The sequence below is a fragment of the Acomys russatus genome, chromosome 22, assembly GCF_903995435.1.
Source record: "Acomys russatus chromosome 22, mAcoRus1.1, whole genome shotgun sequence".
NCBI lineage: Eukaryota > Metazoa > Chordata > Mammalia > Rodentia > Muridae > Acomys > Acomys russatus.
In genome coordinates, this window is record NC_067158.1 from 54,668,367 (window position 1) to 54,686,662 (window position 18,296).

Genomic DNA, 18,296 nt, shown 5'->3' on the forward strand with positions numbered 1-18,296 from the left:
TTTTCCAACTAGAGATGGTCCATCCTTAAGAACACACTCTGGATGGGAAGAAAGGGAAAGGAGGTGGCATGCCCCGCCCTCTGCAGAAGGCCAAATCACCTGGCTTTAGGCGCTTTAAGAAGGCTGGCAGACCTGCAAGTTCCATGGCAGATTTTGGGAAGTCCCATGTCTTTCGACATCCAAATTGTATATCTCTTGAAAGGAAGGCACGACACCATTGTCACCTTTTTCTTTTGTTTCTTTTTCTTTTTCTTTTTTCTTTCTTTCTTTTTTTTTTTTTTTTTTTTTTTTTTTTTTGAGACAGGGTTTCTCTGTGTATCCTGGACTCGCTTTGTAGACCAGGCTGGCCTCGAACTCAAGTGACCCACCTGCCTCTGCCTCCCAAGTGCTGGGATTAAAGGCGTGAGCCACCACGCCCAGCAATCATCACCTTTTTCAAAGGCTATGAGAATAACAGGTAAAGTATTCATATACAATATTAAAAAGAAAGAAAGAAAGGAAATCAGGCTTCGTCACAGCTTAGAAACAGCAAAATGCTTCCCAGCTCCAGGATGCTGTGGGCTCTGTCGGGGTGTCTGGGGGCTCCCTTGAGTGGAGCCTGACCCAGTTTTCCCTCCTGAAGGAAACAAGTCGTTGGCCTGGTGAATTATTCACTCACCGTGGCAGCGACCTTGGCTGGGGAGGCCCCAGAACACGTTCTGTAGCAGCCCTGAGCTTCTGCTGCCACCGTAGACGGCCTGTGAGCACTCAGGCAGAAAACACAACTCAAGGCCCTCTGGGACGCCGGGCAGACCAGTGCCATTCATTTAAATCTTACTCTTGCTGATTCTTAGAGCAAGACGGCTCTATGGTGAAAGTTTGTGCTATACTCATAGCTGCCAGGCCCATCTACGAAGGTGATGGTTATGAAGGACTTACACCATGCCGCTTGGTAAGGGGTGACACATGGCGGAAATGTCTCCAGCATCCGTCCTTGAGGCTGCCTGCTCATACACTCCTGCTATGGTACCACTGGGAAGATGGCTCTCAGCCTGAGTCAATTCTGCCTATACATCATTAAAAGACCTGGCCCTGTTGCTAAGCTGCGGAGTGCGCTGAACCATCGCTCCAGGAGCAAGTCATAACCTTAAAAGTAAAAGCCAGAATGTCAGCTTGTTAATTTACACAGAGAAACACAAGTGTCACTCCGACTCAAGGCAGGCATTGGCTGATGAGAGCTTGCTCCGACAGTAGCTGAACAGAGGTGCAGGCAGAGGTTGCCCCTACCCACATTTTTACAGCCAGGATCTTAGAGATTCTCCCCCGGTGTCAGAGGCAGGCCCTCTGGGTTGTGGCTTAGGATAAGCGTACTTAATTGTATTAGTCATTTCCTGCCCAGGAACCAGCCTGGCTTTGAGGACTATTTTTAATTAGTGGAAAAATTGGACAGAGGTAGGTTTAACTTCGATATGGGGCCCAATGCTTCAGAAATATTCATGGAATGTGTGTGTGTTTAAGCACACACTTGTAGGTATATTACAATGTTCACCTTCATACTGGCGGATAGTTTATTAGAGGCTTATTCTGTGCCACTTACAGACCACAGTCCAAGTGCTACGTGCTTGATAAGACGCAGCGAAACATGTTCTTACACCACCAGCAACTTGGGTGCCGTAGCTCTCGTTTTCTTTTTATTCATTTATTTATTTCTCGAGACAAGGTTTCTCTTTGTAACCTTTGATGTCCTGGACTCACTCTGTAGACCAGGCTGGCCTTGAACTCAGGAGATCTGCCTGCCTCTGCCTCCCGAGTGCTAGTATTAAAGGCGTGCGCCGCCACCACCCAGCTTCTCATTTTCTAAATGAGAGGCGGAGACACAGGGCGTGCAGCTGCACTGTGTAAGGCTGCACAGTAAGCTGAGCGAGCTTCAACTCTCATAGTGTGTGCGGGGGTCACCACCTAGATCTCATGGGACAGGAAACCAAGCCAGGGATGCCATGGAGGGACAGAGGCAGCCTAGTTGCAGCATTAGCTCTACCATTCTGATCTCTGTATCTGCTTCTTTAGGAAGAGAGACATCCACCGGAGGAAGGCTAGGCACAGGCAGCGCACTCAGTAGGTATCTGCTGGCTGACGAGGACCCGTAGGCTGAGGAGTGCACCTCGCAGAATCCTGCTTTTGTTCCTGCCCAAGCACAGACCCCTGTGCGCCTTGGAAACCATTCTTACTCCCCACAAGCGTGAGTGTAGCTCAGTTTTGTCCCCCAAAGGAGCCCGGGAAGAGACCGGGGGTGGGGGGACGCATGTTCCCAGCTCCACACGGCTGATTTACACTACAGATTGTGTTTCGGCTGCAGAGCTGAGGAGGTTTTGCATAGGGTAAGCACAGAGTGAAGCCACAATTCACGTGAGAAGTGCAATGTTTTGTTCTGCCAGGGAAAGCAGGGTTGTCACGTAAGCTTTAGGGGAGATGCTGGAACAGGGGAAAGGAGCATAGAGGGCCTGGAACCAAGAGAGATAGGCTGTCCCCATCATCATCACTAGCCTGAGGAAGCATGGCATGGACAGACCTAGGGTACCCTGGGAAAAGCAGGCCCATCTTTAAGCAGCAAGTATATTTGCAAAGAAAAATGCAATACTACAAACAAGACTGTTACTATTATTCTAGCCAATGGTTTGACATAAGCATGCTCTCTAGGAAGTGTCTGAGGCAATTCAGAACCTGTTTGATCTTCTACCCTGGAATGTGCTGTGGCAGGAGATCCCGCCACAAATGATGCCCCCCTCCCCTTGTGGGGGGGGGAGCTTCACTAAAGTTCCTCTTTTGAGCAGCTCACGTGCAAAAGCTTTCAATACTTGGTAGGGCACAGACCACATTTTCAAGTCTGCTCACTTGCTAACTCATTTGAAACCTCAGAATTGAAACTGTAAGTGAGCCGCCAGTCTGCACGTCCCCAGCTGAAGTGCAGCAAAGTGTCACCTCGCCTTCTTGTTCCGGCTCTCACGCTTTAAACAAGTGTCCTTCCCCTGGCCTGCCCTGTGCTTTGTTTTCCCATATGCTTTTACCTCTTCGTCGGGATTTTCCTATGTAAAATGGTCCTCAAAGGGTGTGGGGTGATAAGCTCATCAACAGTGTCTATTTATAAGTATATGAACTCACGTAAAAGCTAGAGACCAACAGATGGAGGTGAAATCTGCAATCCCAGGGCATGGGAAGCAGAGACAGGCAGATCCCCAGCTGTGCACTGGTCAGCCAGCCTAACCTTACTGGTGAGTTTCAGGTTTAAAAAAAAAAAAAGGCAAGAGAAATTGAGGAAGACACCCGACATACGCCCTGGCCTACATATGTGTGTGTGTATGCATACTCGCATATCTGGATGTATACATATATATTTTTGCATACAAGACACACAAATACCACTACCACCACTGCTGCCACCAATCCCCAAGAACACCGCCAAAAATGCTCCTAAACCCAAGAAGATTTAATGAAGAAAAACATGTGTTAGACATGTAGTTCAGACGAGGGGTCAACACTGATAGTGACGTGTTAACATTAGTGAATCAATAATGCATGCTAAATAAGGTAAAACTCATAAAACAAGGCTGTCTATTGACCGCAACACAAACGTGACCGCAGGCCCGCTCCAGCTGCCCCGCTTCCGTATTCACTAACTCGGTGTGGGCAGCCTCTTCAGCCAGCATCTCCCTAGCTCTTTTCCCTTTCGTCACTTCCCCTACACCTAGTACTTTCATTTAACTGGCTTGCCTTGAACTTGCGAGTCCTGTGATTGGCCCCTCCCTCGGCTGCAAGGTAAGTTACCCGAAGGGCTTGGGAGTGGGAGTGCAGTGTGCCCAGCCCCCTTAGCATGCAGCCTGACTGCTGCAGAGGTTAAGTGAGTCCATGCATAGGAAGGCGGGCTTACAGCAATCCCTAATGCCCTGGTAACTTTTAGCTCTAATTACTGCCCTTTGCAGGACTCATTTTAACTTTTACTATTGGTCTTCAAGAGAGGTTTTGTTGTACCCCTCATCAAAAACGTAAAGATCTGGAACTTTTTATCAAGTTTCTGAAATGAGTTCATAGCATGTGAAGACCTACAAAGAACTCAATGAAAAGCAGTGCTGTTGCCAGCCCCAAGGCGCATTTATGAGCCATTTAGTTCTCAAAGCCGACTCCGAACGAGCTACTCACTCAGGAAATGCATTTAACCACAGCACAGGTCCTCGAACACAGGGCTCTGGGGAATCTTAGAACCTGACCGCCTCATTTCACAGCCCAGTAAACACAAGTCCCAAGAGCATTGGGGGGACTGCTGCTAAGAACCATGGGTATTTCTGTGAGTGACAGGGCAACAAGGGTGGAAGGCTATCCTGAAAGGCCTCCTTGTCTGTACATCCTCTCACCAAAACACTCCCAGCCTCATGGGCTTCCCCAGCCCCACAGAGATGAGGGAGGTCAGCTCGGAACCAGAGCATTTTAAGAATTTGCTTTATGCATTAGACACAGTGAGTTCTGAAGAGTAGGAATACATGAATTTGTAAGTGAGAAGTGTGTTGGGCACAGTGCTAATCCCAGCACTCAGGAGACAGAGCAGGTGGATCTCTGTGAGTTCAAAGCCAGCCTACTTTACACAGTGGGGTTGAGGTCAGTCACAGCTATGTAGTAAGACCCTATCAATCAATAAATAAACTAATAAACAAATGTAAAAAGTAAAAAGGAGACCTTTAAGGGCAAATTCCAGAGGTGTAGATGCATCTCACGCTTGACCTGAAGATAGACAGATGGACAGATGGACCGAAGACACGCCCTATACATCCTTACAAGAAGAAACAAAAACAAAAACAAAACAACAACAACAACAAAAAACCCACAGAGTAGATGCTTCTATGAACAGGCTAGTCTGAGAGGTAAGAGTGGAGCTCCTCACTCAGTCGCCTCCCAATTGGTCACTTGACTGGGTGCTCCCACCTGGTGCTGGCTGAGCTGGAATGAACAGCTGTGGCCCCTGTAGACTCACGTAGGCGCTGTGCCTAGTCTTACCACAACCACATTTTACCCTGATTCTGCATAATGTGTTTGCGTACTCAAGTGTATACCTGGGGAGATGGCTGCGGGCCCCTGTGAAGCCTGGTAGTTCTAGAAACTAGAAAGTCCTCTATGGGTGGGCAGAGCAACAAGGAGATATACAGACAGAGCATGCTGTGCGGCAACAGGACCCATGGATCCCCCAGGTTCTGAGAGATGTAACTACGGATTTGATCTGATCACAAGAGCGGGGATGACAATGAGAAGAGAAGGAAGCGGTGAACCACTTAAAGCTGGCAAAGACTCATAGAGAGAGGGCAGGGATTAGGCTCAGTGTGGTGGTATGAATGAAAATGGCCCCCACAGGAAGTGACATTATTGGAGGTGTGGCCTTGGGGAGGTGTGGCCTTGTTGGGGAGGTGTGGCCTTGTTGGGGAGGTGTGGCCTTGTTGGAGGAGGCGTGGCATTGTTGGGGGAGGTGTGGCCTTGGGGAGGTGTGGCCTTGGGGAGGTGTGGCCTTGGAGGAGGCATGGCCTTGAGGGAGATGTGGCCTTGTGTGTCACTGGGGGTGGGATTCAGAAGCTCAAGCCAGGCCCAGTGTCACTCTCTTCCTGCTGCCTTCTGATCCAGATGTATAACTCTCAGCTCCCTCTCCAGCACCATGTCTGCCTGCATACGCTGCCATGCTTCTTGCCATGATGACAATGGACTAAAACTCTGAACTATAAACTGGCCCCAGTGAAATGTTTTCCTTTACAAAGCTGCTGTGGCAATGTTTGAGCTTTCAATATGGAGAGGCTCATTATGCAGCTCAGAGGACCAGGATGGAATTTATGCATAACACACTAAAACCTGCTCCCAAGTCAGCTAAATGCCTCAGCGTCCTATGTCAGTTTCTCTCCAAGGTTAACATTTTAAGTCACAGAAACAAATGAAAAAATATTGGGGGGAAATGTTCTATAGGTGTCCATCACTTATCACGCCCATCTCTTCAGTTTTAATGCTGCTAATGGCAGCGGGCCAGAGCTGGCCACAAAGCCTCATCAAATCAATGTAAATGCTGGGGAAGGGTGCAGAGTAAGGGGCCCGCATTCTCCTGTGCAGCCGGGCAATCTTAGCATCATCCATAGTACTGGTATTTATGTAGAACTTCGATTTTTTGTTTAAAAAAAAAAAAAAAACAAACTAATAAAGCACTTAGTGGTAGCAAATTTACCCAGCATGACCAAAGGCCTGGGCTTAGTCTCTAGCACACCAAAATGACAAAATCAGCAACAGTCCCGCCCCCTCCAATCTAAAGCCATATGTGTTAAGGCTAAATCTTCCCACCAGGCCTCTGGGGGCTCAGCTTGGACTGGCCTTGAACTGGAGGTCCTAGTGTCTGTCCTCTGAGGCTGGGTGCCTCTTCCTGCCTCGTGCTGCACCACTCTGGGGCTCTGGATTGATGACTGCTTTAACAAGTGTGCTCCATAAGAGAAAAGGGAGAGTAATCTATTCCATGCAAAGTGAACAATCTCTCTCTCTTACACATAGACACATACGCTAAATACAGCCAGTCAAAAACTGCTCCCAGGCTCGCTGCATCTATAAAACACACCAGCAAACAGCCAGGTCCACTAAAAGGGAGCAGGGAATTCTTTATGCCACTGACTTCTGTCTGCATCAAAGGTCAGAACTTCTTGTGCGGCTGGTGTACAAGGAGGCACTTCACACGCTTGTCAGTGTTTGTCACTAAAGCCAGTGTAGGCTGCACAGGTCCCTCTCTGCTTTCATGCTATTTACAGCACTCCAAGACAATGGTAAAAAGTGCAACTGTTGAAATCATCAGTTCTAGGCTCAGAGACTGTGTGCATGTGACGCCTTAGAGGTGGCAGAGAGTGGCCACAAGGGCTAGACTAAGCCTCACAATACCACCAGAGACTGGATGCCCACAATGGCCCAAACAGCTAACACACACACACACACAAACAGCTAACACACACAAACAGCTAACACACACAAATGCCACTTTGGGGAGCTGTTACATCGGGCTGTTTTCTAGGAAGAATTTGGGAGACAGTAACATTTTATGCCGTCTTTAGACACATCCTTTCAGTCTGCACACTGACTCTGGGAGGTCTCCAGGCAAAGATAAGCATCACTTCATCTTATAGATGGGAAAACTGAAGTCCAGAGAAGTTAAGTGGCTCGTTTAAAGTCAAGCAGAGCACTATCACAGAGCAGACTGGGGTCAGAACTCAGCTTTTCCAATTCCTACTCCACCTTCCTTCCTCTCAGACAGCAGTGTACCAGGGACAGAAATTCTGGCTGTATTTCTCCCTCCTTTTGTCATAAACTTGAGTATGTCATTAAAACACAGACAGACAGACAGAAAGACACCCCACTAAATTCTACCCGTCCCTCTTTTTTTTTTTTTTTTTCAAGACAGGGTTTCTCTATGTAGCCTTGGCTGTCCTGGAATTGCTTTGTAGATCAGCGACCTAGAACTCACAGTGACCCGCCTGCCTTTGCCTCCTGAGTGCTAAGATTAAAGGCACGTACCACCACCGCCCAGCTTATGCCTCCTTTTGGCCACAGACTATCACCGTGTAGTCCTGATTAGTCTAGAATTCTCTGTGTAGACCCAGTAGCCTCATACTTGTGACAACCTTTCTGCCTTTGCTCCAGAGTACTGGGATTAGAGGCATGAACCATACCATCTGGCTTCTTCGTAATTTCTAAAACGGTTGTATGTCCATAGGTGAACTTGGGCTTATGGTATGAAACTCCCAGCACTGCAGTCCTGGAGAGAACCAGAGGAGTGACCCAAACACACACTGTAAGGGCTGCCCTGTAGCTACACCAAGACAAAGGACGGCCCAGGGGATCAAAGACGCAGCCCAGCAACCAGACTGCCTGGGTCCCTGCACCTAAAACTACGAGCGTGCATCTCCTGGGCTTCTAGGATCAAAGCAGGTGAGGCCTGTGGCAGTGCCAACAGCAGAGGGTAAGCGGCGCCTGTTGGTAGAGTATATGTATGTGTTTGATGAGGGAGTCTTATCTAAGCCAGTGGTTCTCAACCTTCCTAACGCTGCGACCCTTTAACACAGTTCCTTATCTTATAGTGACCCCAACCATAGTTATTTTCATTGGTACCTCATAAATGTAATTTTGCTACCATTATGAATCACGGTCTTAGGTGCTTTCCGACGGTCTTAGGTGACCTCTGTGACAGGGTCATTTGATCCCCAAAGGGGCTGCAATTCATAGGTTGAGAACCACTGATGTAAGGGTCTCTCAAAGCCAACTGAAATAACCAGTGTGTTTGAGCCTAGTGAACTGATCTCTTCTTTAATTCCAGCCACATGGTAACCATTTACAGTAGTTACTTTGCTGTTATTGTTCCTCCTTGTCTGTATATTGGTCCCCCCCCCACCCCGATTTTCTGAGATTATATCCACTGAAGAGCCATGCAGACACTGGGACTCGAACTTGGGTTCTCTGGTTCTCTGCTAGAGCAAGCTCTGTTCAAAACCTTTGAGCCATCTCGCTAGCCAAATTATAGTAGTTACTTTGGGCCCGTTGTGACCTCGTACTTAACAGAAACAACCTAACAGGTTTGCTTTGGCCTATGGTTTCAGAGATTTCAGTCCGTCAGAGGAGGGAGCGCACGGCTGTGGAAGCATGTGGTACAGGCTCGAAAGAGCAGCGTGGAAACCAAAGCAGCGGCTGCAACCATCAAAGGTCCTTTCCAGGTGACCTCCCTTCAGCAGCTAGGCTTGCCCTGTCAAAGGCCCACAGCCCACCAGTGCCAAGGGCAGTTATGCTTTCAGCTCCTTCGATGTTCTCCACAAGTGGAGAGACCATGGCCCCGTGGGGGGACGTTTCACACTGAAACTGCTACCCTGTCACTGGGATACGAGGCTATTATGGCCTCTTACAGGTTGCCAGGCTTTCTTACCGAGTCTGATCAGTAACCTGGCGACGTGCACACACTTGCCATTGAGTAAACAAACGCCCGGTGAGTGGGTGTTGGAGGCAGCAGCTGAGAGCCCCAACTCTTGGGGTCAGTACAGAGATGGGAAACATAGAAGCCTGGCTGCTGACATGATTTCCCTACAAGTACCCGAGGCAGAGGGAGAACTGAGACTGTGCTCCCCGCAGCTGGGCTGGGGGGCCTGATGATGTGTCAGTTCTTTTTGGGGGAGCCGTGGAAAGACATCTGCACCCAAGGGATTGTCCATGAGGAACCGTGCCCTGCTGGATGAAGAACCTACAGTTGCATCTGCCTAAGGCTGCGTATTTCTCAGAGTGCCTGTAACCCAGCGCTCTCTCCCAGAATCCCATGGGGCCAGGCTTCGAGCTCCTGTTGGCCCACTCTGTCAGGACAGCCACTACTGCGCTGCAGGCTGGCTGCTGCTCACCCCTTCACCTGATTCCTACAGAGCCCCTTCCAGGGAAGAGCGCGAGCCTGTCTTTTTTTGATTAGCCTCTTCAGGTATCTGCCACCGGGCTCAGCCATTAATAGTCAGTGACAATGTCTCTCGTCCCAACAGCTTCCTGCAGAACTCAGAGACTCGGCCATGGCAGCCCATTTCCTGGCTTGCTCATTTGGGCAAGCATAGTAACTGGAAGTTAATGATGGGGGGGGGGAGGTGGGGAGGGGAGGGGAGAAGCCAGGCTTCTGCCAGGACCTCAGTATTATGTCCAGCCACATTGGCAAAGAAAGGTAGGGAAACAGCTTTAGAAATACAAAATCTGTCCTCTGGGCTAAGAGGGAAGTGAGCCAATGACATTGCGTGTCGGCACTGCTGGCCCAGGGGTGGTTGGGGGGTGGAGAGAGTTGGGGGAGGGGAGCGTACGGGCCAGACCAGGCAGGGCTAGGCCAGGCAGCCAACTATGCCCAAGCAGAGCCCTGAGTGGGCTCCGTGAATGCCCACCCAGAAGTCACGCCTCTCGACTGAGCTGTGTAGCTCCGTACTGCCCTTCACAAATGGCATTCTCTTCCAGTGTCTGGAGGTGAGCTTTTCCCCAACATACACTCCCTGTATTGTGACCCCGCCACTCTCTCATCAAGAGTCTGTTTCTCCACCTCTTGAACTGGAGACCTAGTTTGACTAACAGAACATAGTGGCACAATTCCCCCACCCTCAGCCCCCACCCCCCAAAAGGGTTTCTCTGGACTGGTAGCCTTGCCTTCCTGTTTCCTCCTAAAAGCCCAAGCAGCATGGAGCGGACCTCAGAGATGAGGCCTGTAAGGGGACTAGAAGTAAATCCTCCAGGGTCTGCTGCCTCCTAGTGGACCAGAGGGGAACTACATGGCTGTGTTGCTGTGAATTCTGTACCGATTCCTAAACTTGCAGTCATGAGCAAAATAAAGCTGTTTCCAGCTGCCCAGTTTTGGAGCAAGTTATTATGTAAACAGAGGACAAGATCCCCAAATCAACCAGCTAAGGAGCAGCAGGTCTTGATCGTGAACCTAGGCGGGCCAGGTCCAGGGTCCGGGCCGACTGTCGTTGGCGAAGTGTGGTATACCAAATACCAAGTATGTTTGCTCTTCTGGCATCAAGCATTCAACAGATGCCTTTCCACCCAGGTAATGAGTCAACCATGCAGATCAAATCAAGCATCTCTCACAGCTCAGAACTTCCGAGGAAAACTAAATCTAGACCGTGGGAATATTTTCCAATGGAATCAACTGTGTGCAGCTATGAAATCCCACAGAGAGGCGAAAGCAATGATGATGACTTTGTTACCGACCAGAAATAGATCCGAACCAGAGAAGACACTCCCTGCAACTTCCTGTTTATCTATTAGAGTTAATCTAGTCAGTTGCTGGCTAATATAATTACCCCATGGAAATATATGCTAATAGGAACCAGGGGAGGCTCAGATAAATAAATATTCCTCAGGAGAAGTATTACAGCCACGTGCTCATATCCCATTCGTTTGAGAGCTCCTCTGTCAGGCGTCCCCAGCCCTGCTGGCACCGTTCCTTCCTTTCTCCATGTGGGGCAGGGTGTAGCATGAACAGGACACAAGGAAAGCTCTCATAAGATCCAGAGCCTGGATAATGACGCGGCCGGGCGACCCAGCACTAACTGCCAGTGGCCATAGCACTGGAAGGGACTGCAGCACAAGGCCATGTACGCCCCTGCAGAAGACACAGAAACGCTGGGTCTTGTTTTGATCAAGTTTCAAACTCAACTGGGTCACCTACGCCGTGTTCTCTGTAGGGCTGCTGCATCCATGTGGCTCCTGGACTCAGCAGTGAGCCCTTGTCCCACCGCCGCCGGACAATCACAGCACGATTCACCAAGGACAGTACACAAGGACAGCATGCTACAAAGCAGTGGGCCACAGGAGTCCAGAAGAGGCCGAGAAGCCCCTCTGCAGGCTATGAGCTCCCGGTCCCATAACTCTCGTCCTCTTCTCGCAACTCTGGGGCCCCAACCCCACCTAGCTGGACGGCCCAAGGGACATTAAGCCTGGGAAACTGTAGCTAGGAACGCGTGGGCCTGGCACTTGTTTGGGCTTCGGAGTCACATGTACCAGCGTTCAAGTCTCAGTTCCAGCAGTTACTGGGTGAGCGAGCACACTGGGATGAGATGGATTATTAAACCCGTTCAAAGCATCATTTTCTTATCTACAGTTTGAGCAACTAGTGCATTTGCAGGACAAGCTCATGAGCAGAGCACAGGACCCGTGACACGGGAGCCAGCACTATACCTCTCTCCCTCTCTGAACTTGAACAGACATGACCAATTCATCTCCAGGTGCTGTAGATTGGGGCTGCTACGCTTCATGTGCAATCTTAGATTTCCTCGAATCAGGAGGGGCTCCTAATATGAGGCACGCTCATTTTACAGATGAGGAATTTGAAACCAAAAGGACATGATGCTTTGGACAAACATAACTTGTTTCTCCTTCGGGGAACTCAGAGACGGGTGTCTTTGAACTCAAAGCCCCTGGTCATAAATATCACTTGGTATAAGCTACGATAAAGATAGCAGAATGGGTGGCTAGAGGCCCAGGAGACCCATGGCCAATGCTGTCGCCTTCACTCACACAGAGACACTGCACTCACTTAAAAAAAAAATCTAGACCAGGTGTGGTGGTGCATGCCTTTAATCCCAGCACTTGGAGGCACAGGTAGGCGGATCTCTGTGAGTTCGAGGCTAGCCTGGTCTACAAAAGAGAGTCCAGGATAGCCAGGAGTGTTACACAGAGAAACCCTGTCTTGAAAAAACAAAAAAACAAAAGAAAACAAAACAACCCCCCCCCAAAAAAACCAAAACAACAACAAGAAACCTTAAAATCACTTCTAATTTTATATAATCCAATGATTCCAAAAGAAATTCCCAATATTTTCCACCAGGTGGCACAAAATCTCCTTCATGGAAACCCAAGCACTTACAACAAAGGATGGGAAAGAATTGGTGTATTTTTCCCCCTTAGAGCATTAACTTTTCTACATTTGATTTTATTGTAGTGCTAATAATGTGTTTATTCAGCAATGCACCGTGTGTCATGGCAGGGACTCGGCTCAAATTTCAAAGCAGGAAAACGGGACGAGCACAGCAAAGGTTGGAAATATTGAGGTGGCCGTCAAAGCTTCCTATCTGGCCACCTCAGTACAGTGAAGAGTGGTCATTTGTGATCATCTGTGAAAGGCCTGGGTGTGGAGGGACATTTAAAACGTTTTCTTCTCTGATAAAAGTCAGGAAGAGAAAAAGGAGTAACTGGAGAAAAAGGAGTAACTGGAGAAAAAGGAGTAACTGGAGAGAACCATTTAAGAGTGTCACGGCAGACAGTTTTGCATTTAGTCCTCCGGGGACTAGAAATAAGTGGCTTTGTGGCTTGTACCCTGGAACAGAGAGGGGACAGCAGAAGAAAACCTGAACAAACCAGAAGGAAATGATCATTTAATAGCTTTAAATTCCTCCGTCAGAAATCCCCTAACAGGGGCTGTTTAAGACTGGCAATGGCGCTCGGCAGTAGAGCAGGCACTTGGCACTCCTGAGCCTAGAAGCTGAATCTCCTATACAGGAAGGCAGAGAGGTGAAGGAGGAGAAATTTAACACTAGAAAGGAAGCGTCTGTATGCCACAAAACTCAGACAAATAAATAAAAAATGGCAGTGCCTGGGGGCGGCCTGGCACGTGGGTGAGAGGTGGGGTCTATAATATTACTGACAGGATTTAAGTTATGGTAGGCCTTCAGAAAGCAATTTTACAGTAAGCAACAGAAGCCGTGAGGCTGATGGCCTTTGACCTGGCAATAGCAGTCGTAGCTTACTCTACCAAAGCAGTAATTGAAAAGGGAAAACGGTCACCCATCTTTAGGAAGTTGCAGTTCCTCTGTGTACTGTTTTGAGTGGCCCCAATGGTGCCACTGCCTAAATGTGTGTGTGTGTGTGTGTGTGTGTGTGTGTATGTGTGCGTGCTACTAATTAAATAGCAATAATGGGATTAAGAAGGACGGGCCTGAGAACTGCTGAAAGGGCTATGTAAAATGACTTTCAAAGCGCTCCTTACTTGCACATAGACTCCTTGGATGCAGGACAGAGAAAGGATATTAGTGAGAAACTGTCTGCTTAATGGCGCTGTGATGATGGAGATGACAACGTTGAGGAGAGCAACGTGAAGGGCATACGGGGACTCATACTTGAGGACTTTTCAGTGAATGCACACTTACTTCAATATAGGATAAAGGTTTAAGAATCACATGCACGCTCACATACAGATCACCACCAACTGCAAAATGTATTTAACACCTAAAATGTTATGAAACCTCAAAATCATTAATAAGTTATAAATATACTCTGCCTCTTTGCTGTGCATGTGTGGCCATGGGTGTTTGTGTGTATGCTGCCATCTCTGATTATGGGGCTCACCAGACAAATGATCTTCAGGGTTCATGGAGGATACGTGGCTTTCAAAGATGTCTGCAATTATTCTTATCCTCCTAGCATGTAAGCTTTATATGTGCGACAAGAAAGACATTTAAAAAAAAAAAAATTAATGTGCATGAGAGAGTATATGCTTCTTGCTTAGGTGTGCCCATAGAGGCCAAAAGAAGGTGCCAGGTCCCCCCATACAGCTAGAATTAGAGGTGGTTGTTAGCTGACGGAAAACCAAACTCAGGGCCTTTGGAAGAACAGCAAGTGTGCTTAACCACTGAGCTACCTCTCCAGCCTCTGGGAGACATTTTCATAGAGATCTTTTTCATGGTCACTCACTCCTCATAGTGTTAGCATTCTATATAACATAGAATTAAGTGTTTTTTGTAGTGTATGGGCTTGTTTGTGTGTGTGTGTGTGTGTGTGTGTATGTGTGTGTGTGTGTGTATTTGTGCGCGTGCGTGTGCATTTATGCGTGTGTGTACAAGAACACATGTGCAGGCTACAGGCCAACCTTTGGTGACGTTCTTCATAAACAATAACCTTTCTGTTTTGAGATAGGGTGTCTTACTGGGACCTTGGGCTTGCCAGTGTAGCGAGCTGGCTGGGCAGCAGGCTCCACGGATGCCCCTGTCTCTGCTTCCCAAGCTGGAGGATTAGATACGCTCACCACTGCACCTAACGTTCGCATGGCTGAGGATCAAATGCCAGTCCCTGGTCTTCATACTTGCTCGAGAAGTACTTTACTGTACATGGCGTCATCTCACCAGCCCAGAACTGCAGTTTCAAAGGAGGGGTTATTTTTGCTTATCTGGGGGACTAGTTCCCTGATCCCAACTGAAGTGAAAGTAGGTTCTATCAAAGTTAGTTGTTTTTACGCTGTAGGCCAGGCCACTTCTCAGGTAGTGGCTCTGGGTCCCCAGGCAAATGACAGTGAGGAAGCAGAAGAGAGAAAGGGCTCTTACAGACTGGCTTTGTTAACGTTAGTTCTAAACTCGCTGACGTCTTCAAAATGAGCTAAAAGGACACTTTCGGCTTTTGGTGCATGTTGTAATTCTGGGTGGCTTCCCTAGGTCCACCTCCACGGAGGGCTGGCTGCTATGCACCCCGAGCAACTGCACAGAATATGACATCCTCTGTCCCTGCCTAGCCCGTCACGTGGATGCCGACTGCCCCTCATCAGCACCAGGGTCTCTCGCTATAGCCTCAGCCTGCTCCTAAGACTGACGCTTTATCACAAGCCATGCTGACATTAGCCCGCTGAGGTTTGGGCTGCAAGAACCACCCGCTCCACTCAAAGAGCTTGGAGTTGAGCCCTGTTTCAAGGGAGGGTCACACCATCCCAAGCCTCCTTTAGTTTACTCATAGCGTGCAGTGTCTGTATTTTGCCTGACGCTTCCAAAGCAGCACGCTATGCTGCGGGCAAACCCCAAAACGCCTCTGTATCTACACCCACTCAGAATGTGGCTGAGGACACCGGTCGCATCTTTTGGGCCCTAAGAAGACCTCAGCTTGAGGACATATTCTTTTCGTCACTCTGAGGTATTCTTCTTCTTTTTTTTTAAAGATTTATTTATTTATTACATATACCAGAAGAGGACACCAGATCTCATTCTAGATGGTTGTGAGCCACCATGTGGTTGCTGGGAATTGAACTCAGGACCTTTTGAAGAGCAGACAGTGCTCTTAACCACTGAGCCATCTCTCCAGCTACTGAGGTATTATTTAACTCCCTAGACCCCAGTGTCCTCACCTGCACCACAGAGACGATGCTAGACTACTGCCAAGAGCTAGGTGTGAAGAGAAGTCGGTGGCATGAAAGCCTTGAGGGCCACGCCCCTCAAAAGGCTGGCATCTCATCGACATGGCCCTGACTCCCTGACAAAGCACAAGAAAAATAGTTACAGGCTGTAAGAAGCCAGACGGCCAATGTACCCTGTGATAACTATAAAGATACTGAGGCTCCCTGCCCCTCGTACTGAGTTACATCTACATCATAAGGCCCCTCCCGGTCCGAGGGTGGGACGGGAGTAATTTGAAGCAAGTTTAAGTTTGTAGACGTCCTTTTCAAGTCTCTGACTTGGCCCTCTGAAGGCTGACGGTAGTTATCGGCAGTGAATGACGGGCTGACTCACAGTGGCCAATGTGCTGATGGCCGTGTGGACATGAATGTGCCCTTCGCCCACTCAACCCGCAGAGCCCCTGCAGCCCGGCTACACAGTCTACTGTCACATTGCTGTTGTTTCCTCTTTCTCATCTTTGGGCTGCCCAGCATGGTGAGGGTTTTGCACTGCATCTTGCTAACAACCCAGGGAAGAGCTCGCCCTTCAAACCGAACTTAGCACACCGCACAAATGGCCGCAGGTTGTCTTGATGGGGACGGACAAATCTCGAACCTAAACTGAAACAGGAGTCTTTCTTAAAGTGTCAGAGGGACTGAGAAAGACAGACAATGAAAGGATAATTCCTTAGTAAGTGGTTCAGGGCTGATGATCTGTTTAAAACATTTGTAAAAAATAGGGAGACGAAGGGCATTATTCAAAGCTGTTACTCAGATAGGAGAATACAAGCCGGTGGGTTACTCAAAGTGTCTTCCTTACAAACCTTGGCTTCTGGGTCACTGTTGATACTACAAGAATCATCGTCATCAGCATGAGGGGCGTTTCTAAAAAGAAGAACATAAAACTGGTCTTAAAACTCTGCTGCGAAGACTAGATGCAGAAGCCGTCCCTTTCGGCACACCCTTCCATCCTCCTACCTGAGTTTCAAGGATGCGTAACGTAGCGTGGCTCCTTCAAATTCTTTTAAGCTGGGGTCTGGGTTAACTGTGGCTGCGTGCAAATCCTAGAGTAGGGAAATAGATCCTGTTCAGTTACAACGGAGAGGCCTGTCACCTTGCCTCAAGCACCAAAGGAGAGAGAAAGCGCCCAGCAAGGGGGGTGGGGTGGGAGTGAGCGCAGGCGAAAACGGCATGCAAGGCTGCTGCATGGTGGTGACGTGGCTTACAAGCTCCGGCTCTTATAAGACAGCAGGGCACCCGGGCACACCAGCTTGAGGCCACTCACAATGGAGACATCAGTAAGTAAACAAGTAAATAAAAGCAGACAATGTGAACGTGAGCGGCGCCTCCCCGGCAAGAAGCCCCTTCACTCCATCCCTGCAGAATGCATGATGTTCACGAGGGAAGGGGAAAAAACAAAAACAAAAACAAAAACAGCCACAGCCATGCAGAAAGGAACAACAAAATGTTAGATGATCTACAAATCTGACAATATACTTGCCTTCCAAATGTCACTATTAATCTTTCCCCCATTGAGAACAGCAAAATCAGTCCATGGCTGTTTCTAGACATATAATTATTCACACGGGGGGGGGGGGGAGAAAGCACATTGATTTATAGGGAAAAAAAAAACCATAAGGGGGTGGGGAAAACACAAGACACTGTTGTTAGCATTGATATTCACAGGACAGGTTAGGGAACAAATTACGCCTAACAGTAACTTGTTAGCACACTCTCTCTCAAAGCTACATTATTACAAGGCAGAAATAATACTTAATTACCCACCAAAGTAAGTGACTCAACATTATTAGAGTGCAGTGCAGTTATTTCCTAAATGTGGTCCACACATTTGGTCCCTGGTCTACACAGTTCCACGAGACACCCACCACCCCAAACACACACACACACACACACACACACACACACACACACACACACTCATTTTCTAGAGATAGAGGTGGAATTAGGGATGTCACTATGCTGGCTTGGAAACTGGGGGGTGGGGTGGGGTGGGGTGGAGAGTGTCCACATCTAAGAGTACAAAAGTCTGGAGTAAAGTTCTTGTTATGACAAGGGGCGAAGGGCAACGCAGGAACAGGGGCGTAGTCGGGGACACAGACCAACATTATTGTCCCTATGAAGCCCACTGCACGTAAGGAAAGGTAGCCCCACATGACCTAATGTAAACCACAGATTCATAAAAGCGCTTGACTCCTGTGCTATGCAAGTCTGTCGAGGGCTCGTCCCTGACAGGGAAATGATTTTCTAAACGGTTACGGACCACAGCGCAGAGCCGTGCCTCGCTGGGAAAGCTCTCCCCACAGACCTCGGCTTGGAGGCAACTCTTTCCGCCGCTCCTAGACAATGAGAAAACTTTTTACCTTCTACTGTGCCAGGCAAATACTAAAACATTTTTCATTCATTTATGGGACTAAATGAAACTGCTAAGATGCAAGGATGGTCTGGAGACTCTCTCCTCAGATGAAACATCAGCAACGAGAAACTTCTCAGCCAGCTAACTTTTCAACCGACGTTTCTTGAAAATGAGCGGCTGGTGGCGACCTACAGCTTACAATCAGGGCCACCGAGGCAGCTTCTCACTAAGAGCAAATCAACTTCAGCCCAGATG

The 18,296-nt window shown here is 48.5% G+C and overlaps 1 protein-coding gene across 9 annotated transcripts in view; it reads right to left on the bottom strand.

Moving 5' to 3' along the window:
* Positions 1-18,296, bottom strand: part of Apbb2 (amyloid beta precursor protein binding family B member 2) — a 315,732-nt gene that overhangs the window by 78,144 nt on the left and 219,292 nt on the right. For 8 of the 9 annotated variants that reach the window (XM_051165209.1, XM_051165207.1, XM_051165208.1 and 5 more), the window contains 3 exons: positions 17,169-17,231; positions 16,646-16,731; positions 16,492-16,552 (listed from right to left, as the gene is read on the bottom strand). In XM_051165209.1, the coding sequence (XP_051021166.1) occupies positions 16,492-16,552; positions 16,646-16,731; positions 17,169-17,231 (210 nt within the window). The remainder of the gene's footprint in view (positions 1-16,491; positions 16,553-16,645; positions 16,732-17,168; positions 17,232-18,296) is intronic. The other variant, XM_051165210.1, reaches the window with a different exon arrangement.